General features: G+C 55.2%; 1 protein-coding gene across 1 annotated transcript; it reads left to right on the forward strand.

Annotated features, from left to right (window-relative positions):
* The first annotated feature begins 178 nt into the window (after window positions 1-178).
* MLLT6 (MLLT6, PHD finger containing) lies at window positions 179-24,829 on the forward strand. Its single transcript, XM_049781657.1, has 21 exons — window positions 179-330; window positions 1,741-1,820; window positions 2,238-2,292; window positions 2,524-2,633; window positions 4,056-4,159; window positions 4,599-4,692; window positions 5,721-5,748; window positions 7,851-8,005; window positions 8,924-9,022; window positions 12,481-12,700; window positions 13,276-13,890; window positions 14,819-15,000; window positions 15,208-15,316; window positions 17,205-17,271; window positions 17,430-17,575; window positions 18,148-18,345; window positions 18,450-18,538; window positions 19,948-20,276; window positions 20,630-20,717; window positions 21,295-21,654; window positions 22,193-24,829. The coding sequence occupies exons 1-21, from the start codon at window positions 222-224 to the stop codon at window positions 22,232-22,234; spliced, it is 3,279 nt and encodes a 1,092-aa protein (XP_049637614.1). The 5' UTR covers window positions 179-221; the 3' UTR covers window positions 22,235-24,829.
* Window positions 24,830-25,493: the final 664 nt, after the last annotated feature.

The following is a 25,493-nucleotide window of genomic DNA, read 5'->3' on the forward strand; positions in this document are numbered from 1 at the left end:
AGCAGCAGCAGCAGGAGGAGGAGGAGGAAGAAGAAGAGGAGGACGCCGAGAAGGAGGCAAAGAAAAGAAGCGGCGGAGGAGCCAGAGGAGGAGGAGGGAGAGAGGAGGAGGAGGAGGAGGAGGCGCAGGGCCTCCTGCTCCCTCCCTCCCTCCCTCTCTCCTGACCCCCCAACCCCGCCGGCCGGCCCCCCGCCCCAGCCCCGGAGGGAGCTCATGGGAGTATGAAGGAGATGGTAGGAGGTTGCTGCGTCTGTTCGGACGAGAGGGGCTGGGCCGAGAACCCGCTGGTCTATTGCGATGGGCACGCGTGCAGCGTGGCTGTCCACCAAGGTACGCCACGCACCGGGGTGGGGGGAGCTAAGGGGGACCCCCCCTCCTCCACCATCAGCCCTCCCCAGGGGTGGCGTTGTTGCCAGGGCGCCCCGGGCCGCGCCCTCCAGAGACCTCTTGGGGCTCCCTCTCCCTTCCCCCACCCCACCTGGAAAGGGGGGAGGCCTCAGGGGGGTGGGCTCCCCCACATCCCAGCCCGGTCCTAGAGGAGAGGACCCGGGGTCAGGCATTGTTTTCTTGCCTATTGTTCCAGTCCTGCGCACCCCCCCCCACCCAACCACCCAACCCCAAGTTGAGCGACTTTGGGGACAGTCCAGGGGCGCATGCATTCGTTGCAAACCTGCCCCCCCATACCCCACCAATGGCTGCACCCCAGTCGGGCCACCCGTGTTTACCTGCGAGGTGTTTCTCTCTCCCCCCCCTTTCCCTTCCCCTCCCGCCTTCCCGGTTATTTTGGTCTTGGCTCCCCGGAGGGAGAGGTCAAGGGGGGTCACAGCCACTACCCCCCCTTTTCTGCTTCCGGAGGCTGGGAGGAGCAGAATAGGGAAGGGAGGAGGGAAAGGGTCCACTCCCCCCCCCCCCGTACTCCCCCCCCAGGGACAGGGACGTCTCAAATCCTCCTGGGAGAGCTGAGCTTTGCAGAGAGGTTGCATAGGGGGGCCCCTCCGGCTTGCAGGAGAGGTTTATTGGAGTTCCCCCCCCCCCACCCCAGCAGCACAGCACATGGTTCTGGGAGTTTAACTCCTTGAGGAATCTCGCCCAGGGCGCAGGCTGGCATCTCCCGCCTGTCTGGCACAGCCCAGCTGGGCCCCCACTTCCTGGGACAGCCCCGACTTATGGCTTCGAGGCTTCCCGCCACGCCTCCATCCCTGCCCTGCACCTGCCTTGGGGCCTTGACTTGCGATCTGTACCTGCTACCCTTCCAGGCAAATGAGGTCCCTGGACACCCCCCAACTTCCCCTGCCTCTTACTTCACTGGCCCTTTAAGAAGTGTGCCCACCCCCCACCCCATAACAACAAAACGTGTTTGACTACCCTAGAAAGTTGTGCGGGCTGCTTTTCTCTGTTTCCCAAGTGGAAGAATAGACCCCTAGGCCCAGGCTGGGAAACTGGGCTAGAAAGGCCAAGGCAAAGGGGTAGTAGGGGGCGGATCTTGGAGAAGTTTAAAGTCAAGGGTTTGACTTCCCGCCCCTGCTTGGAGTGCTGGGGTGTATGTGTGGTTTGCAGGCTGGTCAGGGGCATGTTGGGCATAGCAGGTGCTGACCTAGCTCATGGGGGACCCCCAGATGCGGGAGCAGCCCCCCCTGCTGGAATGCACTCTGGTTCTTCAGAGGCCACCCTTTCCCCCACTTTCACTGGGCAGAGCCACTGTCTGACTGGGTTGCTCCGTGCCTCTCCTCCCCTTCCCAGCTTGCTATGGCATCGTCCAGGTGCCCACGGGACCCTGGTTCTGCAGGAAATGTGAATCTCAGGAGCGAGCGGCCAGGGTGGTGAGTTGGCCACAGCCCTCCCCAGCTCCTCCCCTGGGCATCTCCTGGTGTGTGTGTGGAGGGAGGGGGACTTGCTAGGGGGGACGCAGCTCTGTGACAAGACTTCCTGTTTGCTATGTATGCACCTATCTGCCCCCTCATCGCTCCCTCAGCCCCACCTCACTCTCCACCTCAGCCTTTCCTTTGCATGTATGAACTTTTACTGTGATCTTGAACAGTTGACAACCTGTGGGAAAGTAGAAGGAGTTCAACCTTGGACTTCAGGGCCCCATGGTGGTCCCCTCAGGGCTCTTTCTACTTCCTCTGGATAACCCCCATCTCCTTTTACTCTGGGGCTGTGGTGGGATGTGATCAGGAAGGACCCCAGCTCAATGGACCCCCTCTCACTCCCTGTGTACCCTCCCCTTGCATCGCCAGAGGTGTGAGCTGTGCCCACATAAAGATGGGGCTTTGAAGAGGACTGACAATGGAGGTGAGGGGGTCCCTGAACCCCTGGGTTCCTCTGTGGTGGTCAGCAGGGTCTCCCTGAGCAGGGCCTGGACGGCAGGAGCAGGTGGGGTAGGGTAGAGGCTGGGTGGAGGTCCACGCTAGAATCTGATGAGCAGGTGCTGGAGTAGGGGCCTGTCCTCAGTGTTGGGGTGTGCGGGGACCTGGGAGGAGGGTACTCACCATCACTGCTGAGGCTGGCCCCACACTGCCCCAGGCTGGGCCCACGTGGTGTGTGCCCTCTACATCCCTGAGGTACAGTTTGCCAACGTGCTCACCATGGAGCCCATCGTGCTGCAGTATGTGCCTCATGATCGCTTCAATAAGGTCAGCGTCCCCTACCCTGCCCGCTACCACCCCCCTCTTCAGTCATGTCCTGCCCTCCTGGGGTCCCTCCAGCTCTCTCTTTAGCCAGATGGTTTGATTTTGTCCAGCCGACATGTTCAGGGAACTCAGAAGGCTGGGAGACCCTTTCTGGTGATGGGCAAGTGTACCCAAGATTGGTCTCTTGTGTAGTCAGTCATGAGCTACATCTCGGCCATGTCCCAAATTGCTCACTCCTTCCTTCATTCTCTACAGTGTGCTGGGTGCCCATCTTGGGGTGAGGTACCAGGCACAAAGTTTAGTAGTGATGAAGACAGTTGGGTCCCCCTGCCCCATGGGATTCGTGTGTGTGTTTCTAAAACTGAGCAAACTGTGCATATCAGTAACCAGGTGAATAAAGTGATGGTAAGTGTTGTGAAGAAAGCAAAGCAGGTACTAGACCAAGAATACCTTGTAGGGCCAGACAGATAGCACTGTGGTAGATAATTTGCCTTGTACACAACTGACCTGGATAGACCCGGGTTCAGTTCCCCGAATCCCATATTGTCCTTCGAGTCTGCCAGAAGCAATCTTTGAGTGCAGAACCAGAAGTAATCCTTGAGTGCCACTGGGTGTGCCCCTCCCCAAAAAAATAACAACTAAAGAAAAGAATACTTTGTGAGGAGCCAGAGTGATAGCACAATGGGTAGAGTGTTTGCCTTGCATGTAGCCAACCCTGATTTGATCCCCAGCATTCATATGTTCCCCCCAAGCCTGCCAGGTGTAAGCCCTGAGCACTGCCGGGCATGATCCAAAAACAAAACAAAAGAATATCTCGTGAGGGGTCAGAAAGATCAGTGGGTAGTGGGTAGGGCATTTGCCTTGCATACGGCCAACCCAGGTTCTTTCCATGGGACCAATATGGTCCCCTGAGTCCTGACAGGAGTGATCCCAGAGCACAGAGTCAGGAGTAAGTCCTGAGCACCACCAGGTGTGACCCCAAAACTAACAAATGAAAAGAATACCTCCTAGGAGCTTCCTTTAGATAAGTTGATCAGGGAAACAAATATTTCACCTGAAGTGAAGGGAGGTGAGGGGCAGCGGGGGATGAGAAAGCCAGCCTGTGGGAAGTGGAGTGTGCCAGGTTCCAGGCAGCTGGAACAATTTATGCAAAGGCCCAGAGGTAGGAGGAGGTTGGCCCATGATAAGACAGACTGACCATCAAGGTGTCTGCTCCCAAATGCTGTAGCCACATACTGTAGTAGCTATAAAAGCCATTTACAGCTAAATAGCATTTCCAAGCCATTCCTCTGTCACACTAGCTACATTTGAAGTGTTCCCCAGCTTGTGGTTCCATCTCCTTCTGTTCAGAAGTGTTGACCTAGGACCTAGGCAAGGGGATGGGATGGATCGGGGAGGAGGGGACGATTGCCCCATGTCCTGCAGACATGTTACATCTGTGAGGAGCAGGGCCGGGAGAGCAAGGCCGCCTCAGGAGCCTGCATGACCTGTAACCGTCACGGATGTCGACAAGCCTTCCATGTCACCTGGTGAGTGAGACCCCTGGCTGTCCCCAAGTGTGTCATGGCCCGCAATTGTCTGGGATCCCAAGCCAGTGATAACCAGCTCCTGTCCAAAGTTTACTGCAGATGGGGCCAGAACAAGATAGTACAGCAGATAGGGCATTTGCCTACCCAAGTGTATTCTCCAGCATCCCATACAGTCCTCAAAGCCCACCAGGAGTAATTCCTGAGTGCAAAGTCAGGAGTAACCCTTGAGCACCACTGGATCTGGCCCCAAAACCAAAACACAACAAAAACAAAGTTGGCCTCAGCCGACTGACAAGTGAACTCATCAGTGGCTTTCTTGGGTGACAAGGACCATGCTTTCATAGGTGGCCTTAGCTTTGCTCCTACAGAGTCCAGGAGGATGGGCAGGAGTGATGTTCCTCTGGGTGGCTCTGTCCTGAGACTGACCCCTCTCGGTTAGTGCCCAAATGGCAGGCCTGCTGTGTGAGGAAGAAGTACTAGAGGTCGACAACGTCAAGTACTGCGGCTACTGCAAATACCACTTCAGCAAGATGGTGAGTTCTGTGTATTGGAAGTGTGCTGGCCGGCCAGCAATGCTTTAGTGGGCATCGGCCTGGGTCCAGGCGGGTGGCTGGTCTGAGAGGACAGAGCTGGAGAAAACCTTGTTTTTAGGTTCCCTCAGATGAAGACGAAAGTGAAATACAGGCATAGAGTGGGATGGGGTTGGCTTGAGGCCTTCAGCCCCTAAAGCACAGCTCAGCTCCTGCCCTTTCAGAGTGGATGAAGTGTTAGTGTTACATGAGAGGGCAAGGGGAGTGGAGGTGGAGAGAGTCATCGCCTACTTTGTGGGAAGGCCTGTAGCCTAGTTTTTGCACAAAGTTCTCACTCATATATTATTTTTTAGGATCATCCCAACAGCCCTAAGAACCAGGGAATATACCCCACCCCCCATTTATACATGAGTAAACTACAACCTGCTGAAGTTCTGGAACTTGGTGCTCAAGGATTGTGGGCAATTCAAAAGGAGTCCTGAAGTGAAATTCAGCACCTGGGTGGGGGATTGTGTGTCTGCCTGCACCGTGTCAGGGGCTGGAGAGTTGGTGGGGAACACTCCAGCAAGGCCAGAACTGGACTGCCTTCAATGAGAGCTGAGGTGAAATGAGAGCTCCCAAGATTGTGGTGAATTCTTGAGTTCTAGAAAAGACCCTGCTGTGGTTGGCTGCTGGCCTGCTTGGAAAGGCAGCTTTGAACATTGTACATCAGGTCATAGGCAGAAGAGGCTTGAACTGTCAGGAGGGGCTTTGTGGAAGGATGACTGGCAAGTTCAGGAAGCTGTGGTTGAGGACTTCTGCTTATGACTGGAGATAGCAGGAAGAGGTTCTGTGGGGTGTGTCTGGAATCATGTCCAGGTAGACTGGCCACACGTAGACGGGGGCTGACTAAGAAGTAGATCTTGGGGTGGCACATGGAATCCAGGATCTTTACTCTGGGAATATGGAGCTTAAGCTCTTGGCGTGATGTGACTAGGAAGTATCAGAGCTGATTAAAGGAGGGGGTGCACGCCTCTGCATTCACTTCTCAGAAGACATCTCGACACTCCAGCGGAGGAGGTGGTGGTGCAGGTGGTGGCAGCGGGTTCATTGCTGGCTGGAGAAGCAACAGTGGCTGTTGCTTGGGGTGTGTCCGTAGGTTTCCCGCTCTTATTCCCAGGAGTGACCGGTCTGGGTTGGTCTGGGTGAGCATGTCCATGGACACCTTGGTTTCCAATGTTTGATAACATGATACTTAGGACAAGTTTGGTTTCTGGACAGTGCCAAGTTGCCATGGTCAGCTTTGGTAACTGTCAGACCCTGAGGTAACAGCAGCTCTGGATGCTGTTAAGATTGAACTTGGGAATCTCTGACCCACCAGGGTCAGGGGTCAAGGTATAAAGTGAAAGTCTAGAGCTTTCTTTAGAAGGAGAGTCTAGAGCTGGAGTGATAGCACAGCAGTTGGGTGTTTGCCTTGCACACAGCCAACCTGGGACAGACCCAGGTTTGATTCCCAGCATTCCATATAGTCCCCGAGCCTGCCAGAGGTGATTTCTGAGCACAGAGCCAGGAGTAACCCTTAAGTGCCGCAGGTGTGACGAGAGAAACCGGGGTGATTTCTGAACATAGAGCCAGGAGTAGCCCCTGAGTGCTGCCAGGTGTGACCCAAAAACAAAAACAAAAAAGGAGAGTCTAGAACTCAGTTTTTTAGTGGGTCTGAGGGGCATGGATTATTTGCTTTTCAGTCATATCCAGCCGTGCTCAGGGATGTCTCCTATCTTTGTGCTCAGGGATCACTCCTGGTGTTTGATTGCTGGCAATCAAACCTGGGTTGACCACACACAAGGCAAGTGCTTTAATCCCTGTAACTATCTCTCCAGAACCCCCCCTTTTTAGGGGACACATCTGGCTGTGCTGGAGACAGGTTAGGGAGGGACCTACTTTCAGCTTGATGCTCCGAGGTTAGAGAGGACCAGGGGCAGTCACCATGTGGTGCGAACCACTGAACCAGGCTCTGGCATTCAAGGTATGCACTCCAGCCCTTTGAGCCATTACTCAGCTAGCTCCTCAGCAAGATTGTTTTGAGTGCCCAGTCTGGGTAATGACTGAATGAACACAGCCTGATTTGGAGGCCGGAGAGATAGCACAGCGATAGGGCATTTGCCTTGCACACAGCCAGTCCAGGACCGATGGTAGTTCGAATCCCGGCATGCCTGCCAGGAGCAATTCTGAGTGCAGACCCAGGAGTATCCCCTGAGCTCCGCCGCCGGGTATGACCCAAACAAAACAAAACAAAACAAAAAAAGACAAAGTCTGACTTGGTGCTTGGGAAGTTGAGATGGGGTATAGGCAAGTGTGGGTGGGTGCAGCTATTAGCGTGGGTTGTGAGTAACAAAGGAAAGGAAGGGGAAGGCCTGGCCAGGAAGAGTCTGTATAAGAGTCACTGGGGAGTGGGGTAGAGGTGGGGGTGGCAGTAATGAATGTTTCCTTCCCCTTCTTTTTTGGTTTTGTTCTGGGGCCACATCTGGGAAAGGTCAGGGGTTGCTTCTGACTCTACGCTCAGGAATCACTCTTGGTGCATGGGGCACTTAAGCTGGGGATGAAACCCAGGTTGGCTGCATGCAAGGCAAACTCCTTGCCCACTCTCCTATCACTCCAGCCCCTTGCCTCTGCTTCTTCAGGGCACGTGTCCTTGGGAGAGAAAGATCCAGTGGGGGTGTCGGTCAGTGACCGGAAGACGGATGACTGTAGGACAGTGTGGGACATGACATTCACCAGGGTGCCTGTCCAGCCCCAAGTCCTAGGGAGGAGAGAAATATGGACTGTGAAAGGGCCCAAGAGGGCTGGGTGGGGAGCATCTTGGAAAGAGATGACAGAAGAGCAGGAGGTCCAGGCTCAGCCCCTCTGTGCTTGATTCTGCCTGACTAAGTAGGGTTGCTCTAGGGTTTGGAGTTTGTGCATCAGAGGACACAGGGCCTCTGTGTGACCAGCAGGGCAGGAAGGACTTGCCCAGGGATCTCTTACTGAGCAGTCAGTTCATGCCTCTGCATTCTCTCCTCAGAAAACATCTCGGCACTCTGGCGGAGGAGGAACAGGAGGAGGAGGAGGAGGAGGAGGTGGAGGAGGAGGAGGAGGTGGAGGAGGAGGAGGAGGAGGAGGAGGAGGAGGAGGAAGCAGCACAGGTGGTGGCAGCACTGGCGGTGGTAGCAGCACTGGCGGTGGTGGCAGCACTGGCGGTGGTGGCAGTGGGTTCATTGCTGGTCGGAGAAGCCGGTCGGCATCTCCATCCACCCAGCAAGAGAAGCACGTCTCTCATCACGAGAGGGCCCAGAAGAAGGTAAGTGTTCTCTTCTGTCCGCTGCACACTGTGGGTGCATGCCCATGCACAACTCCCACACAGTTGCACATTTGTACACAGTCACACATGCACTCGCAGAGATGCATAAGCAAGCATACACACATGCGTAGGTGCACAGGTACACGCTTGCTCCCACACTGATGTTCGCTCATGTACTCACCTCCATTACTGCCCTAAAGTCATCACAAAGTATCCCAAGACCATGGCATCCGCCCCATTTCTTCCTTCCCCTGAAGCCAGTGAGGACCAGAAGGAAGGCGGCTGAGGAATAGCCATGTGGGGACCACAGAGGGATGCAAGGGCCACACTCTGCTCCTGTCTCCCAAAGCCCCAGACACACCCCTTGTCTCTGCCTGTGCCCACACTGCCTTGTCATGTGCTTGCCTGTGTCCTTCCGGCTGCACATAGCTGTGTGCTGGACTCCTTTGCCATCATGAAGTTTTGTGTGTTACAAGGACACCTTGTGTGGCATGGTAGCACCGTGTGATGATGGGATAGGCTTTTTTTCTGTTTTGTTTTGTTTTTGACCCGGTGATACTCAGGGGTTACTCCTGGCTATGTGCTCAGAAGTCACTCCTGGCAGGCTCGGGGAACCATATACCGGGATTCGAACTGGGGTTCATCCTGTTTTGGCCTTGTGCAAGGCAGTGATAGCTGCTGTGCTATCACTCCAGCCCTGGGACAGGCTATTTTTTTTTCTTTTTTTTTTGGGGGGGGTGGGGGACAGGCTATTTTTAACAGGCAGTGAGGATGGGGAGGGATGGCAGGCTTTTCAAAGCCCTAAGAACCTCTCCCCACCCCACCCCCAAGACTTGGAGCCTGCCTCTAAAAGGGCCCCAGGATCCAATATCCTTTGACTGTCTCCCATACCCATCACCGCTCAATTCTCACCCCCAGAGTCGAAAGGACAAAGAACGCCTTAAACAGAAGCACAAGAAGCGGCCTGAGTCTCCCCCCAGCACCCTCACCCCACCCGTGGTCCCCACTGCTGACAAGGTAAGGTTGCACCCCGCCCAGCAGTGGGAAGGGACCTGTGGGAGTAGGGCCCAGGGTTGCTCCCTCTCTTATCATCTGCGACTTCCAGCCTAGCAGGGGCCTGTGCCCCTGAGCTTTCCCAATCACTAACCAGCCAGCAGGGTGTGGGGATATCACCCTCCCTGCTGGCTGCCAGATGTTTCCGTCCACCTCTGTCCAGACCCAGGCAGTGGACGCTGTTCTGGGTTCTCTGTCCCCATTCCTGAGACCTGGTGACCCAAAGATATCAGGGAAGGTACCCCCACTATTGGTTTATCAGGTGGGTGCTCAGGGACAGGAAGTGTAAGGCACAGTAAGGATGGGAGGCTGGCCCCAAACTCCTGCTCACCCCACACCTCACCCCTACTGCTTCCCAGTAGGAGTCTGGTATGTGGGGCCTGGCTCCTGACTGCAGGCCCGGCTCTAGGCCGGGGAGTGGTTCATGCTACCTGCACCCCTGCCCCACAGAAAGGTAAGGGGGTGGCAGAAATGCTTTTCTTGCAGGGCGCCATAAACATTCTGTCCTCTCCACTCAACTCACTCTGCCAAGCTCTGGGCATCTTAGAAGGCTCAGGTATCAGGTTCCAGGGGTGATGTCACTGTCCCAATAATGCTGTCTCCTCCCTATTTTCCAGGGCTCACCTGGAAAAGCTCTTCCCCTGCCCTTCGGCCTGTCCCCCAGTAATCTGGGTGTTCCCCAGGGGCCTGTGTGTCTGTCCCCTTGGACATGGCGGTGCCCTCAGCCCCTCCAGCCCCTTCACCCGCTCCAGCATGTCAGCTTCCCTCCCCCCCTTACCCTTCTTGTCCCAGGCTAAGAACCACATCTGGCTCCTTTCAGAACTCCAGCTGTGGAAAAGAACAAAGAGGAGACAGAGATGGGCTCCACCCTGGGGGCAACAGGGCTGGGTGCTCTTCCCCAGCTGGCCTCCCTGGAACGCCCGTCCCCTCTCTCCAGTTTGGCCCTCTTTCCTTCTCCCAGTACCTAGTTACCCCCAGGAGCAGGATAGGAAGCCCCAACTCCTCATCCCATGGCCAGCTTCTAGAAAAGGCATGGTTTGCACGTGGGCATTAATTTGTATATAATCCCATCACATAACTATTTTATTAACCCTGCTTAGTAAATAAAGATGCTGAGGCACAGAGAAATGAAATAATTTGCCTAAAAGCAAACAAAGAGCTACTAGATGCCGAATTAAGATTTGTACGCCTGAGGCCAGAAAGCTAGTATTGAAGAGAAGGTGCTTGCCCTACTCACTGGTTATGGTTATGAACAAAATGGCAGGACTGAGGCTGGAGAGATAGCATGGAGATAGGGCATTTGCTTTGCGTGCAGGACGGTGGTTTGAATCTCGGCATCCCATATGGTCCCCTGAACCTGCCAGGAGCGATTTCTGATTGCAAAGTCAGGAGTAACCCCTGAGTGCTGCTGGGTGTGACCCCCCCCCCAAATGGCAGGACTAACCCCAGAGCACCCCCCAAAGAAAAAGCAAACTAAAGATTTGTACCATAGACTAGTGAGGTCAATGGTTTGAACCCCATGGGGGTGTTGTGTATGATACCCAGTGTGTTTGAGGGTTGGTTTCTCCTGACTCTGCACTCAGGAATCACTCCTGACAATGCTCAAAGGACCGTATGGGATGCCAGGGAGGAAAAACTGGTTTGGCCATATACAAGACAAGTACTATTATTGTACAGTGTATGCTGTACTATCCCTTCAGTCCCTGAAGTCCATGTTTTATATGTGGGAGGTATGAGTTCCATCCCTGGCACCACATGGTCTTCTGAATACTGCTGAGAGTGACCTCTGAGCACAGAGCCAGAAGTAGTTCCTAAGCATTTCCAGGTGTGGCCCAACTCCACCCATCCCTGCCCCCAAAAGATTTAAATCCATGCATTCTGGCTCAGAGGCCGACTATGACCTCTGCATGACATACTCTGTGGCATGAGAGTCACTGCCACCAGCTTCATTATCGACCCACTCACTCGGTCTGCCATTGTGCTCCACACACTTTCCAAATAGGCAGAATTAGCCTCCAAGGCCTTGAGCTCAGTGACCGTGAGAACCAGCCATGTGACCTGGCAGTGCCCAGAGCCTCTGGGCCTCTGACCACCACCAACCATAGAGGAGGGAACAGGACAATCCAGCTCACTGTGATGTGGCTGGTGAGCATCTGTGGTGTTAGAATTTGGGCCAGAGGAGCCTGTTCCTCTCAGATCTTGGGACTTCCCAGCTGGGATGTCCCCCACTTATTTTTTGCTTTTGCTGCAGTAACACAGCTCACGGGCATTTGCACATCTGTGCTTGTACCTTGCACACACATCGCTGTGCTCACACACTCAGCTTTGGGGACTGCCCAGGGTCACATGTTAGTGGTGCTGTTGCTCAGGCCACAGTGCTCACAGGACTTTTTAATTTGTTTATTTCTAGTTTTTGGATCACACTCTGCTGTACTTAGGACTTACTCCTCCCTCTGCGATCAGGGATCGTTTCTGGCTTAGGGGTATCATATGTGGTGGCTGGGGATCATGCCTGGGTCAGTCTCGTACATGGCAAGCACTTTCCCTGCTCATTCTCTCTGGTCCCTCCCTGAGTGTCCTCCTTTTTTTGTTTTGTTTTTGTTTTTGTTTTTGAGTCACACCAGCAGCACTCGGGTTACTCCTGGCTCTATGCTCAGAAATCGCTCCTGGCAGGCTCGGGGGACCATATAGGATGTCGGGACTCAAACCACCGTCCTTCTGCATGCAAGGCAAATGCCCTACCTCCATGCTATCTCTCTGGCCCCACTCCTTTTTTTTGTTTGTTTCTGTTTTGGGTTCATACCCAGAACTAATCTGGGGCCAGAGAGATAGCACAGTGCTAGGGCGTTTTGCCTTGCAAGCGGCTGACCCAGGATGGACGTTGGTTCGAATCCCAGTATCCCATATGGTCCCCCGTGCCTGCCAGGAGCAATTTCTGAGCAGAGAGCCAGGAGTAACCCTGTGCACTGCCTGGTGTGGCCCCAAAACAAAACAAAACAAAACAAAAAACAAAAAAAGAAATGCCCTATCTGACTCCTTGTCTGTGTTCAGGGATCACTCCTGGCAAGGTTTGGGGAACAGTAAGAAGTACTGGGTATCAAATTTGAGCTGGCCACATGCAAGGCAAGCACCTTGCCCACTATACTATCTCTCTGGCCTCCTCTCTGAGTATTTCTCAAATGAAGGAATGAACAGATGGTGGGGACACTGCATCTGCCTTCCATTTCTCTCTGTGAGGGAGCAAGTAGTGCTTTGGGTTTAGATCTCTCCCCTCCTCAAGTTCCACAGTTGTCTCCCCATCTCCCAGGTCTAAGGGTTCCTTGACTCCCCAAATCTCCCTGGCTTGAGGTTCTTCCTAAGGATAACACTGAGCTCTCCCAGAGAGCAGCTGGCCTTGAACCTATCTCTCCTCCCTCGTTCAGGTCTCCTCCTCGGCTTCTTCTTCCTCCCACCACGAGGCCAGCACTCAGGACGCCTCAGAGAGCAGCAGGGACCCGAAGGGGAAAAAGTCTTCCAGCCATGGCCTGAGTCACAAGGGCAAGAAAATGAGCAGCGGGAAAGGCACCAGCAGTTTCACTTCTGCCTCCTCCTCTTCTTCCTCCTCTTCCTCCTCCTCCTCTGGGGGACCCTTTCAGCCTGCAGGTAAGCAGGAGTGGCACTCCTTTAAGGAGCTGCATGTGGGTCCTCCTGTGAGCCAACCATGGCCTCTGCTTACCCATCTGCTGCCTAAATCTGTGCTGGTTAAAGATGGGAGACCTAGGGCCAGACTGGTAGTACAGTGGGTAGGGCTTTTGCCTTGTGTTTGGGCAACTTGGGTTTAATTCCTAGCATCTCATATGGTGCCCTGAATGAGAGCCAGGAGTAACCCCGGAACATTGCCAGGTTTAATCCCCAAACAAAAACAAAGATGAGGACCCTCTCATACCCCTTCCCTTCTCAGCCCACCCCTCCAGCCCCATAGGCAGCTCCCCTGTGCTAGCTGCAAGGTGATATTTTAAAGGCACTAACACTGGGGTTCTCTCTGTGCCCCAGCCCTGATTCCCCATGAGGTCCTGAGAATAGTTAGTCCTCAAGGAAAACTGGAGGTTCACACTCATCCCAGGACACAGAGACAGCAGGGGAGAGGGACACTGGGTCAGTCCCCAGGGAGAAAGTGGAGGGGTGGTGAGTGGGTGCTGGGAGATCTGCCCCCCACAACTCCCTTTCTGTCTGTGCAGTGTCATCCCTGCAGAGCTCCCCCGACTTTTCTGCACTCCCCAAGTTGGAGCAGCCAGAAGAAGACAAGTACTCCAAGCCCACAGACCCTTCCCCGCCGGCACCCTCTTCCCCCTCGGCCCCTGAGCCCCACAAGGCTGACCTCTTTGAACAGAAGGTGGTCTTCTCCAGCTTTGGGCCCATCATGCGCTTTTCCACCACCTCTTCCAGCTCTGCCCGGGCCCGGGCCCCCTCGCCCGGGGACTATAAGTCTCCACATGTTTCAGGGTCCGGGGCCTCAACGGGCACCCATAAGCGGATGCCCACCCTGAGTGCTGCCTCTGTGCCTACTGAGGAGATCCCCGAAGTAGGCCTGAAGGAGAAGAAGCACAAAGCCAGCAAGAGGAACCGACATGGACCAGGCCGCCCCAAGGGCAGCCGAAACAAGGAGGGTGTCGGGGCCCCGGCAGTCCCCTTGCTGCCTTCGGCCCAGCTGGCTGGCTTCACAGCCACGGCTGCTTCCCCCTTCTCTGGAGGGTCTCTGGTCAGCTCCGGCCTGGGTGGTCTGACCTCCCGGACCTTTGGGCCTGCTGGGAGCCTGCCCAGCCTCAGCCTGGAGTCCCCCTTGCTGGGGGCAGGTGAGCAAGCCCTGAAGGGCACTGGGGCACTGGGGGTATCCAGGAGGAGCTGTGAGAGAAACTGCTCCAGGGAGGGGATTTGGACTGATAAGGATGGAGCCTACTGTATCTCCAAGTCCCCCAGTCCAGCCGCGTGAGGGGTTGTTGAGAGAAAGGACAGATTCCCAGTAGGACTCCTCTGAGTTTTGTTTGAAGAACAAGAAAAGCTAGAAGTTCCCAGGTAGAATGCTTTCCTTGCACACAAGCAGCCTGGGATTGATCCCCAATACCTCAGATGTTTCCCAGGCCTGCCAGGAGTGATCCCCTGAGAACAAAGCCAGGAACAAGCCCTGAACACTGCTGGTGTGGCCCAGCAACAAAAACAAAATTAACTTCCCAGGGGCCAGAGCCATAGCACAGCCGTAAGGCCTTTGCCTTGCAAACAGCTAATCCAGGTTCAATCCCCAGCATCCTCTGAGCCTGCCAGGAGTAATTTCTTTTTTTTTTTTTTTTTTTTTGGAGGGTGGCACACCGATTGACGCTCAGGGGTTACTCCTGGCTATGTGCTCAGAAATTGCTCCTGGCTTGGGGGACCGTATAGGACACCAAGGGATTGAACCACAGTCTGTCCTAGTGCGTGCAAAGCAAACGCCTTATCACTTGTGCCACTGCCAGAGCCAGGAGTAACCCCTGAGCAAGACAATGGGTGTGGCCCAGAAACAAACAAACAAACAAAAAAACAACAAAACATAAGTTCCTAGGCCTAGGCAGGGTAGTTTATGAGACAGTGTCAAAGTGTGTGTGTGTGTGTGTGTGTGTGTGTGTCAGTGTGTGTCAGTGTGTGTGTGTGTGTGTGTGTGTGTCCAGATCCAGCCTGGGGAAGTGTTGAACACCCACCTGATCCAGGGGGTCTGTGACACCCACTTTCTCTGTGTCCTCGCACCAACAGGCATCTACACCAGTAATAAGGACCCTATCTCCCATGGTGGCACAATGCTCCGGGCTGTCTGCAGCACCCCCCTCTCCTCCAGCCTGCTGGGTGCCCCAGGGACCTCAGCCCTGCCCTGCCTCAGCCGCTCCCCATTCACCAGCACCCTCCCCTCCACCTCGGCTTCTATTTCCACCACTCAGGTGATGTCTTCCTCCTCCATCTTTGGGCTGGGTGGGGTACACACTGCCCAGGACCCCGGCCCTTGTGAACCTAGAGAGGTCATGCCCAATCCCCACACGAACACCTTGCTCCCCTCGAAGCTTGCCTGGCCCCCTCCATCCCAGTCTACATGGTTGCGCCCTAGATCCCAGAATAACCACCAGTGGGACTCTGCCTCCTTCCCTTAGGTGTTTTCTCTGGCTGGCTCCACCTTTAGCCTCCCTTCTACCCACATCTTTGGAACCCCTGTGGGTGCCATTAACCCCCTCCTCACCCAGGCTGAGAGCAGCCACACAGGTATGTGACCTAATTCCGCTTCTTAAAGATCTTAGGGGACCAACCCATCCACTGCATGTCACCCCCAGGAAGGATGGGAGGGCTTTCTGGCTGCCCCCTCCCTCTCTGTCCATTACCCCGATCTGGAGAAAAAAAAAAAGAGTTGTTTATTTTTCACACACAACAAACCAAGGTGTATTTTCACCCGAATTGGGTGGGTGCATGGAGGGTGCTGGAGAGATTATGCAGTGGGTAAGTTTTTCATCTTGCATTGGGCTGACTCAGGTTCCATTCCCAATACCACATATGAGCCCCACCTGGAGTGACCCCTGACTGCAGAGCTTGGAGTAAGCCCTAAGTAACCTTGGGTGTGGCTAAAACACCCCTGAAGCATACAGTAGTTACAGTAAGGAAGGACATAGTGTAGGGCAAACTTAACCTTGAACCTGAGCTTCTCACTGGCCTCTAAAAGTCCTTGGAATCACAATTGATAAGATGCTGGTAGCTGGGTCCATACACCCTCCAGATACTTAGGAGTTAAGAGGACGGACCTCGAATGGAGAGGATCCAACCTCAGCAAGCTGATTGGTGCAGAGATACTACTAGGTCAGCTGGGGGCGGGGTTTATGGCCCTGCTTGCAGTCCAGGAAGACAGTTCAAGAGTCCAGTTTTCAGAACCCCTCTCCCCCTGCCCTCCTCACACCCCAGGCCACTTTCCAGATGGCTCCAGTGGTAGAGTATGCCTAACATGTGAGGGGCCCTGAGTTGAACTCCCCGAGTCCCAACCCCATTGGTTGGAGGGTGACTGGCCCAATTTTGCCTTTTGAGTGAATTATAAAACATACAAAGTTAATGATAATTGCTAGTTTGCTGCACGCCAGCTAAAACCCTTCCCTTCTTATTACTTTATTTGATTCATAACAATTATCACAGAGGTTAGTTTCATGCCCAGGCAATTAAGTATCAGGTCCCACTTCAATCTAGGAAAGACTGTCTTGATTCCAATTTTATATGACTAGGGTTGTTTTTTTTTTCCCTCCGTTTTTGGGTCACACCTGATGCGTATATAGGGCTTACTCCTGACTCTGCGCTCAGGGATCAATCCTAGTTGGGGTCAGGGAACCATATGTGGTGTTAGGGATCAAACCCGGGTCAAGGCAAGCACCCTCCTCTCTGTACTGTCTCTCTGGCCCACAACTTTATAGTTCTAGAAACGACCTGGGATACCGTGCAGTGAGTAGGTCACATGCCTTGCACATGGCTGACCTGAGTCCAATTCCTGGCATCCCATATGGTCCCCAGGTGGGACCCCAAAGCAAAAATTGAAAAACTTTGGGGGGGGGTACTAGAGATCAAGCTCAGCCGAGAAGGACTTGCCTTGCATGTATGAGACCCTGTGTTTGATACCAAGCACCTGAGTAAAAAAAACAAAACAAAACACCAAGAGGTAGATCTGCAAGTGCTCAGGCAATGGAGTCATCCCAGTTAGATTCTAGAGAAAGGGTAATAGAAAGGCAAGAGAATAGAGAGAGTGTTTTTACCTTGCACACAGTGAACCAGAATTCTATTCCTGGTACCGCATATGGTCCCCCCAGACTGCCAGGAGTGATTTCTTAGCTCAGAGTTAGGAGTAACCTCTAAGCATAGCTAGGTGTGATAATAAGTAAATAAAGAAACAAAAAAAGTAAAAGAGAAGAGAAGTAGAACAGTTCCCTCCACTAGAACTCCCAAGGGCCTAGATGGGTATTCAAGCCAGGCCTCCCGGCACCTTCCACCTGAGCCCTCGAAGATCCTTGGGACAGGCATCTTTGGTGAGGTTCCAGATCCTGCTCCCTCTTCACTGGCTGGGGATGGCAAGGCCAAGGACACCCTTTCCCCACTGATCCCCACCCCCCCTTCTCCTTCCAAGAGCCAGATCTGGAGGACTGCAGCTTCCGGTGTCGGGGGACCTCCCCCCAGGAGAGTCTGTCTTCCATGTGAGGGAGGGGGCAGCGGCATGGGGGAGGGCTGGGAGCGGGGTGGAGAGGTGGGACCCAGGGGAAGGACCTGGAACCCCTGGGGGTGGAGGTGGGGTGGGAGCCAAGAAAGTGGGACAAGATGAAAGCCTGAGCCCAGTTTTTCCTTCTGAGCCCAGGTCCCCCATCAGCAGCCTCCCTGCTCTCTTCGACCAGACAGCTTCTGCCTCATGTGGGGGTAGCCAGTTGGACCCTGCAGCCCCCGGAACCACCAACATGGAGCAGCTCCTGGAGAAGCAGGGGGACGGCGAGGCCGGTGTCAACAGTGAGGAGCGGGGCCAGTGGGCTGGGGGACCTGCTCTTTCTCCCAAGGACCCTAAATGCCTTTAAAGTAAAACCCCTCCGAAGGGGAGGTCACTGCATGGGCTGGAGCGCCCACACAGGTCATGCCTTGGGCCCCCATTCGCTCCCCAGTATCCCAGGGCCATTTGGGTACTGCCCCGTATAGCCATGGTGGCCTTAAAGCCCACCAACATTAGGCCGCACTTGTCACTTCGTTGTTAGTAGTTGCTAGGCCCAGCTCCTAACCGTGCATGCTGCTTTGAGCTCCTAGGATCTCCTGATTCATACACACCCTATATCTGCCCCCCTCATCCCCATAATTTAGCAATCTCAGTGCATCCAGCCCGGCTTCAACCCCAGCTTCTTGTATCTCAACCTCTGGCTCTCCAGGTCCTGAAGCCCCTTCTCACCTCAGTCTAGATTAACTAGGTCCTTATTCTGCCCAGGTCACGCCCTTAGACACGCCCCTCAAATATGACCACGCCCCTTCATCTTCTAGCCCCGCCTCCTCAACCAGGGGTTCAGCACGCCCGCCCTCCCCACCTCTCTCTGCAGTCGTGGAGATGCTGAAGGCACTGCATGCACTGCAGAAGGAAAACCAGCGGCTCCAGGAGCAGATCCTCAGCCTGACAGCCAAAAAAGAACGACTGCAGATTCTCAACGTGCAGCTCTCTGTGCCCTTCCCCGCCCTGCCTGCTGCCGTTCCTGCAACCAACGGGCCTGTCCCTGCACCCTATGGCCTGCCTCCCCCAGGTAAGAGGACCCACACAGCACAGCACGGAGGAGGGGGTGTCTCAGCTGGGCAGAACTGCCTCCCAGCTCCAGCCCCAACCCTTCCTCACTCATTCCAACTTCAGCCGGCAGCAGCGATTCCGTGAGCACCAGCAAGAGCCCCCCCGGGAAGAACAGTCTCGGCCTGGACAACTCATTATCCACATCTTCCGAGGTGGGCGCCGCAGGCAGGGGCTGGGGACCGGGGAAAGGTGCGGGAGGGGTCTCTAGGCCCATCTCCGTTGCTCTGTATCTGGAAAGGAATGGGCTACACGCTGGATAACAGATCCACTCATTAGATTGTTCCTTAAATAAGTAGCAATTATGAGGGGCCTACTTCGTGCCAGTTTAACTCTGAGCACCCACGCCGGCCTGCCCCTGAAGCTAGGCTAAATGGGAGAAGACAGTCCCTGATTACCAGCCAGGAAAAGGGCCAGGCCGGAGAAAATTTGAGGGTTGCGAGGGAGAAGGGAGGGGGAGTTCTTTTGCGGATGGTGACCATGGAAGGTGGTTAGGGAAGGGCTCTCTCAGAAGTGTTTATGAAGGGTTTATTATAGTGCCTCACAGAGAATAATCCCTGCGTAATTGGTGGTGGTGGGGATAGCTGAGGCTATTGTTATGTTGTGGTTATTACTGAAATCAAAGTGGGCTTGGTTCTCTCTGCCACTTACTACACTGTGGGACTTGGCCAATAATGATCATAATAATAGCGAACACTAATTGCAGTTGCCCTCAGCCGTGCCCTCTGTGCTGAAATGTTTCCAGCCTTCGTTTATTGAGTCCGAACAATCACCTTGTGGGATGGGATGGGTGCTACTGTTGCCCGAGGTGATGAACACGTGGACTGACTGACATCAAAGCAGGCCTCAACCTCTGAACTCTGGACACAGGCTTTGTCCCCCAAGCCTTTCCTGCCATTGCTGTCCTGTTACCTACAAAATTCCTAAACTTAAGAATCAAGGCAAAAATAAAAAAAAAAGAATCAAGGCCCCGGACATAGTCAGGCATTTGCCTTGCATAGCTGAAGCTTTGGGTTTAGTCTCTGGTACCACCCATACCCCCAAAAATAAAGTCAATGGCTAGAGAGAGTATATGCAGTTAAGGCTCTTGCCTTGCACTAGGCTGACTGGGATTCGATCCCTGGCATCCCATATGGTTTCTTGAGCCAGCAGGAGTAATTCCAGAGCAAAGAGCCAGGAGTAACCCCTGAGCACTGTCAGGTGTGACCCCCCCCCCCAATCAATGGCTTTATTCATAAAATGGGCAAAGGTTGTACAAGGAGAACATTGGGCTCTGAAGGAGGGGGTCCACAGCCTCAGTGGACATGCAGGCCCTTACCTGTGCCATGGTGTTATTGACAAGGATGAGGAGGGGTATACTGATCCCCCAGGAAGAGGTCTATAGCAGTGACTGGTGAAGACAATTTGGGGGATGAGTGGCCCTACCTCTCCGAGCCTTGTTTCTTAGTCCTGGGGGGTTGTGCCTGGGCGTGAGGGGGGCAGGAATGTTGGTGGATGCTGGGCTGGGGGGCCAGGAAGCTCTTGCTGGCCCTTTGGCCCTCTGACCCTGCCCCTCCCTCCCCAGGACCCGCACTCAGGCTGCCCCAGCCGCAGCAGCTCGTCGCTGTCCTTCCACAGCACGCCCCCACCGCTGCCCCTACTCCAGCAGAGCCTGCCCGGGGCCCCACTCCCGCCGCAGAATGGGCTGGGCCGGGCACCCGGCCGGGCATCTGGGGCCACGGGGCTGGGGGCACTACCTATGGCTGAGGGGCTACTGGGGGGGCTGGCGGGCAGTGGGGCCCTGCCCCTCAATGGGCTCCTGGGGGGGTTGAATGGGGCTGCTGCCCCCAACCCTGCAAGCTTGAGCCAGGCTGGCGGGGCCCCCACGCTGCAGCTGCCAGGTTGTCTCAACAGGTGAGGGAGAGCTCAGCCCTGGGGAAGAACATGGGGGCTGGCTCCGGGAGGGACTCCCCTAGCACCCGAGGTCCCCAGGGAAGATGCTTATAGGGTCCCCACCCAGGGACCCCCTGGGGCCCAGGGGAGGTCCCTAGATGTGCCTTCCAGGTTGGCAGAGACCAAGTGTTCTTTCTACCCCTCCCTCCCACTCTCAGGTCTTCTTTCTGGTCCAGCTCTCTCCTCTCACATCCCTTCCTTTATGTCTCTGACACTCTGTTTCTCTCTGGCCTCTGAGGGAGCCCAGGCCTTTTGGGGGGTGGGAGGCATGTAAGCGGGTCCCTTCCCATGTCTGGATTTTGTCCCTACCGCAGCCTCACTGAGCAGCAGCGACAGCTCCTGCAGCAGCACGAGCAGCTCCAGCAGCTGCAGCAACTCCTGGCCTCTCCACAGCTCACCCCGGTAAAGCCCTCTCCACCCCAGCCTGTCCCCTGTCCTCTCCCCTCCTCCAGCATGGAATTGGGGGAACCCACCCCAGACTGGGCCCTGTGCATGGAGCCTGATAGGTGTTGGAATGACAGAGAAGGGGGGCTGGAAACTGCTGGCCTAGTTTTGTGCTTCTCTGTTTGGGGTGACACCACCTTGGGCTGCTTTGTGGCTGTCTTAACTTCTGGGGGGGTGGGGCCAAGTAGTGACCCAGTGAGTGAACCCTGCCAGTGGGGTGGTTCCACCTTCCTGTCCCACCTAAGGCACAGAAGGGAGATGAGGACAGAATCTGGATGTGGCTGATTGGGCTGCAGATAGGGTGCTTGCCTTACATGCAGCGGACCCAGGTTCAATCCCCGTCATCCCCTGTGAGCATGCCAGGCAGGAGTGATCTCTGAGCTAAGAGCCAGAGTGAGCCCTGAACATATCTGGGTGTGGCCCAAAAGCAAAACAAAGAAGGTGGAGGTGTGTGTGTGTTTGTTGGGGGCCAGGGTGCTCCTGCCCATGGTACAGGCAGTCGGGCCCCAGCCCCTGAGCAGCCGGGCCCTTGCAGGAACACCAGACTGTTGTCTACCAGATGATCCAGCAGATCCAGCAGCAGAAGCGGGAGCTGCAGCGACTGCAGATGGCCGGGGGCTCCCAGCTGCCTATGGCCAGCCTGTTGGCAGGAAGCTCCACCCCACTGCTGTCTGCAGGCACCCCTGGCCTGCTGCCCACAGCATCGGCCCCACCCCTGCTGCCCGCTGGGGCCCTGGTGGCTCCTTCGCTCGGCAACAACACAAGTCTCATGGCCGCTGCAGCTGCGGCTGCGGCAGTGGCAGCCGCAGGGGGACCTCCAGTCCTCACAGCTCAGACCAACCCCTTCCTCAGCCTGTCGGGGGCGGACGGAAGTGGCAGTGGTCCCAAAGGAGGGGTGAGTAAGATCAGGCCAAGTTGTTCTCCCTTCTGGGGGTGGACAGAGCATGAACAGCAGAGGGTAGGGTTACAGCCACAGCCTTGAGGCCCCTGAGACCCCATCCCCAGCATCCCTTAGGGGGTCTAAATCCTGCCAGGAGTGATCCCTGAACACCACCTGGACTCAAAAAGAAAGAAAATTCCCACCTGGGCCCAGAGAGATAGCACAGCGGCGTTTGCCTTGCAAGCAGCCGATCCAGGACCAAAGGTGGTTGGTTCGAATCCCGGTGTCCCATATGGTCCCCCGTGCCTGCCAGGAGCTATTTCTGAGCAGACAGCCAGGAGTAACCCCTGAGCACTGCCGGGTGTGGCCCAAAAACCAAAAAAAAAAAAAAAGAAAGAAAATTCCCACCTGGTTCTTCATGCTGGGTGACTTCCTCATCCCCTCTTCACTCTAGTTTGCACACACATCAAAGCCAAGCCAGGGGTTCCTGACAGGGCTTTCTGTGAGTCCTGCAGTGATGGAGGGCCCTCCGCCTGTCTCCCTCTCTTTGCAGACCGCTGATAAAGGAGCCTCAGCCAACCAGGAAAAAGGCTAAGCCCTCACCTCCCGACTCCCCGATGGAGGAGGCACATCCTGGCCTGAGGTGGCCCAGCCCAGAGCAGGCCTGCACCCAGACACTGGAGAGCCTGGGGCACATGGAGCACTCCTAGTCCCAAGGACAGATGGAGAGAGAGGGGGGGGAGCCCTTCAGTCGGCCCCCTCCTGGCCCCTGTGTGAGGAGCTCACAGGGAGGACAGGCTCCAAGCCCGCCCCGGGAGCCCCCATGCTCAGAAATGTGTTAAGGTTCCAGCGAGCAAAGTGGGCCAAGGCGTAAGTGGGGGGTTGGTCGGACTCACCACACAAAATGGATCAGCACTTGCGTGGGAAGGAGTGAAGGGCAGGCCCCGGGCCTGTGCTACAGCAAGCTGGGGAGACAGGCCCTTCTTTCACCCGGTAACTCTCCACAGCTCGGGCAGAATGCAGCGGGGACCCCCTGCCCTCCAACTACGATCACAAGCTGAGCTTGTGGAAGCCCCCAGACTAGGGTCCCGAGGAAGGGGGCGGGTTGGCCAGTCCTAAGTCTGGAAGTGGCGGGAGGAGGCCCAGCCCCCTGCACGCTGCTCCTTGTTTGCACTGTTGGGTTTAGGAGTGCCGAGAGGATGGGAAGACAGAGCTGCCAGACTCAGCAAGCGTGTGTGTTGTGTGTCTGCATCTGTGTGTCTGTGTGTCCCTTGGACCAGGGACAGCTGAAGCCAGGGATGGGAGCTATGCTCAGACCAGGTAGCAGCCGAGGTGGGGACTTTAGCTCTAGTTTGCCCCCTCCCCACCCCAACTTTGGTCCCTCTCTGGGGCATGAATGGTTCAGGAAAACCAGAGCAGTACTGGAGAGGAACTGGGACTGGGGGCTCTGAATCAGGGTAACTGCCTGCGTGGTCCCCAGAACTCCTCAGGCTCTCCTTCCTCACCACTGGGAGTTGCTGCCCTGGCACCAGGACAGCTGCAGAGGTTGGGGGGACTGGGGTGGGAGTGGGGAGTAAAGTGTCACTTTCTTAGGAAAACCTCCCTCTCACATCCCACCTTCACCCTCTCTGACCTGGGAAGATCGAAGCTACAGATCTGGCCATCCCCTTTGCTCACCAGCCAGAACCTCCCTGCAGCCCACGCCTGAGTCGCTACCAATGGTGGTAAAGGCTGAGGGGCAGGGTGAGGGTGGGTGGCCTGTATCTGGGTGGCACTGGGCACCCAGTTTCTTCCTCCCTTAATGCTCTTGTCTTGTTGGTCTATGCATGTGTGGGTTTCGTGTGTCTGTGTCTGTGTGTGTGTGTGGTGTGCACCTGCACATGTTTCTGTTTGGGTTTTTGTTGTGGGTTTTTTTTTTGTTTTGTTTTGTTTTTTTAAATAAAGAAGAAAGAAGATGTGTCTATTTTTGGCAACGACAGAAATGTAGTGCAGATATATTTTTGCCTGTGCTGCTCAACTGGTTTTTTCTGATACTGAAAATAATATTAATATTCCTGTTGATAAGACTTTGTAAGACAGTAGGGAGCTGATCGTGCAGGGGGGGCGGGGGGATTCTTTCGAAAGCAATTTCTTAGGCACGTTGCAAGGGTTGGGATGGAGGGGGACAGTTGTGATGACCTCAGACATACTTTTTTATTAATGCTCAATCAGACTTCAGCATTTTATGTATCTTCTCAATGCTTTCTGACCCTCTGTGTGTCCCCTTGCCCTCCCCTCTCTCCTTCCCCACCCCCATTCCCCACCGCAAAGGAAAGAACCTTCAGTGATTCTTAGAAGAGACGCTCTTGTGCCCAGGGCCGCCCACTTAGAACCAAAGTCAACTTCTGTTCTGGATGGTGAGGGGGCCCTTAAGGCCCTCCCACCTCAAGACAGGGCAAGGTGGAGGTGGGGGGATGAGGGCTCCAAATGATTTAGTGCACTGGAATCAAGCCCTGTGCTGCTCCTCCTCATTTCCCAGAACCTCAGTAGTCCTTCTTTGCCCAGGCTGGGGGATGCAGTGGCAGGTAGTGAGGGGAGATTGAAGGAGTCCAGGCAGGTTTGAAGTGGTGCTGTCTGTCCCACGGTGGGAGTGTTTGGAGGGGCAGGAGGAAGGTGGTGGTGTTGCCTTCTTTAGGGCTGCTTTCTAATAGAGAGGGTCAGGAGATCCCAGGAGGGAGCAGAGTCCCTTCAGTGGGGACACCGGACTGAGCCTAGCCCCCTCTCCTCACTACAGTGTCTTGGGGGGAAGGGCTGGGGGAACCGGAACCGTGGGAAGGGACACAGATTTGCAGCTCTGTCTAAGGGAGGGGAAGGATGTGGTTTGTAGGGCAGAGCAGGGTGTGACAAGACCCGAGTGCCTGCCTGTACCCTCACCTCTCCCATGATGTGAGGGGTTGTCTGCAGGGCTGTTGTGGGGCTGGAGCTGGCTTCTTGCTCCAAGCCACTCGCCTCCGTGTCCCTGTGTGTGTGTGTGTGTGAGTCTGTTTGTCTCTGTGTGTATCCCAGTATGTGTGTGTGTGTTCCTGTATGTGACCCCGGTTGTGAGTGAAAAGCTGTGCCCATAGCAGGCGGGTATCTGTAGGCACAGGCTGTCATATCTCCCAGCTGACCATCCTCTTCCTGACGATGACACTTTAAAAGGTGGCCTTTTGGTTCTGTTTGTTTTCTTCCTGTGTGTGAATTTACTCCCCTCAGGTTCCGGGTCTCCAGGTGCTCTCACCCCTGCCCATCTCTGAACTGAGTTTTAGGGAATTGCTCCAAGGAAGGGCCTAGAAAGGGAGCCAGAGCCCAGGGGCCAGCTCTTGAGAGAGGGTAACTCCATACTACGGTGTCCCAAACTGGAAATAGAGGCAGGCACAGGCTCCCCTGCCGGCTTCCTGCACCTTCCTTGTGTGCCAGGCCAGAGGCAGCTTCTCCCAGTTCTGGACCCTTAACTTATTTCCTGGGGAGTGGTAGCCCAAGGGTCAAGATCACTTCGAAGGCAGAGCAGCACCTTAGCTCTCTCTCTCACCACATCCAGATATAAAGTGTGTCTGCTCCAGGCCACTTTGACTTGATCTACTGAAAAGTTGGGGATTGAGGGAGGTGGGGTCCTCTTGGATCACTTCCTCCAGCCCAACTCCTCGGGACAACCAAGCTCTTCCTCCCATCCCCAGAGTCCCCAGCCTGTCTCCTAGTAGCACAGGGGCCCTGGGAGGTGGTGGTGGTGGTGGTGGGGGCAGCCGACAAGCCGGGGGTGGGTGGGTGGGGTTCCTCCGTTCTTTCTATAAAAACAAAAACCCTTTATTATCCTCACTCAGCCCCAAAGGCAATGC

This window comes from Suncus etruscus, chromosome 1 (genome assembly GCF_024139225.1).
Source record: "Suncus etruscus isolate mSunEtr1 chromosome 1, mSunEtr1.pri.cur, whole genome shotgun sequence".
NCBI lineage: Eukaryota > Metazoa > Chordata > Mammalia > Eulipotyphla > Soricidae > Suncus > Suncus etruscus.

Coding starts and splice junctions, on each gene's coding strand:
- MLLT6 (XM_049781657.1), top strand. CDS start 222: ATGAAGGAGATGGTAGGAGGTTGCTGCGTCTGTTCGGACGAGAGGGGC. Junction 9,023..12,480: donor TGGTCCCCACTGCTGACAAG/GTAAGGTTGCAC, acceptor TCCCTCGTTCAG/GTCTCCTCCTCGGCTTCTTC. Junction 17,272..17,429: donor CAGGAGAGTCTGTCTTCCAT/GTGAGGGAGGGG, acceptor TTCTGAGCCCAG/GTCCCCCATCAGCAGCCTCC.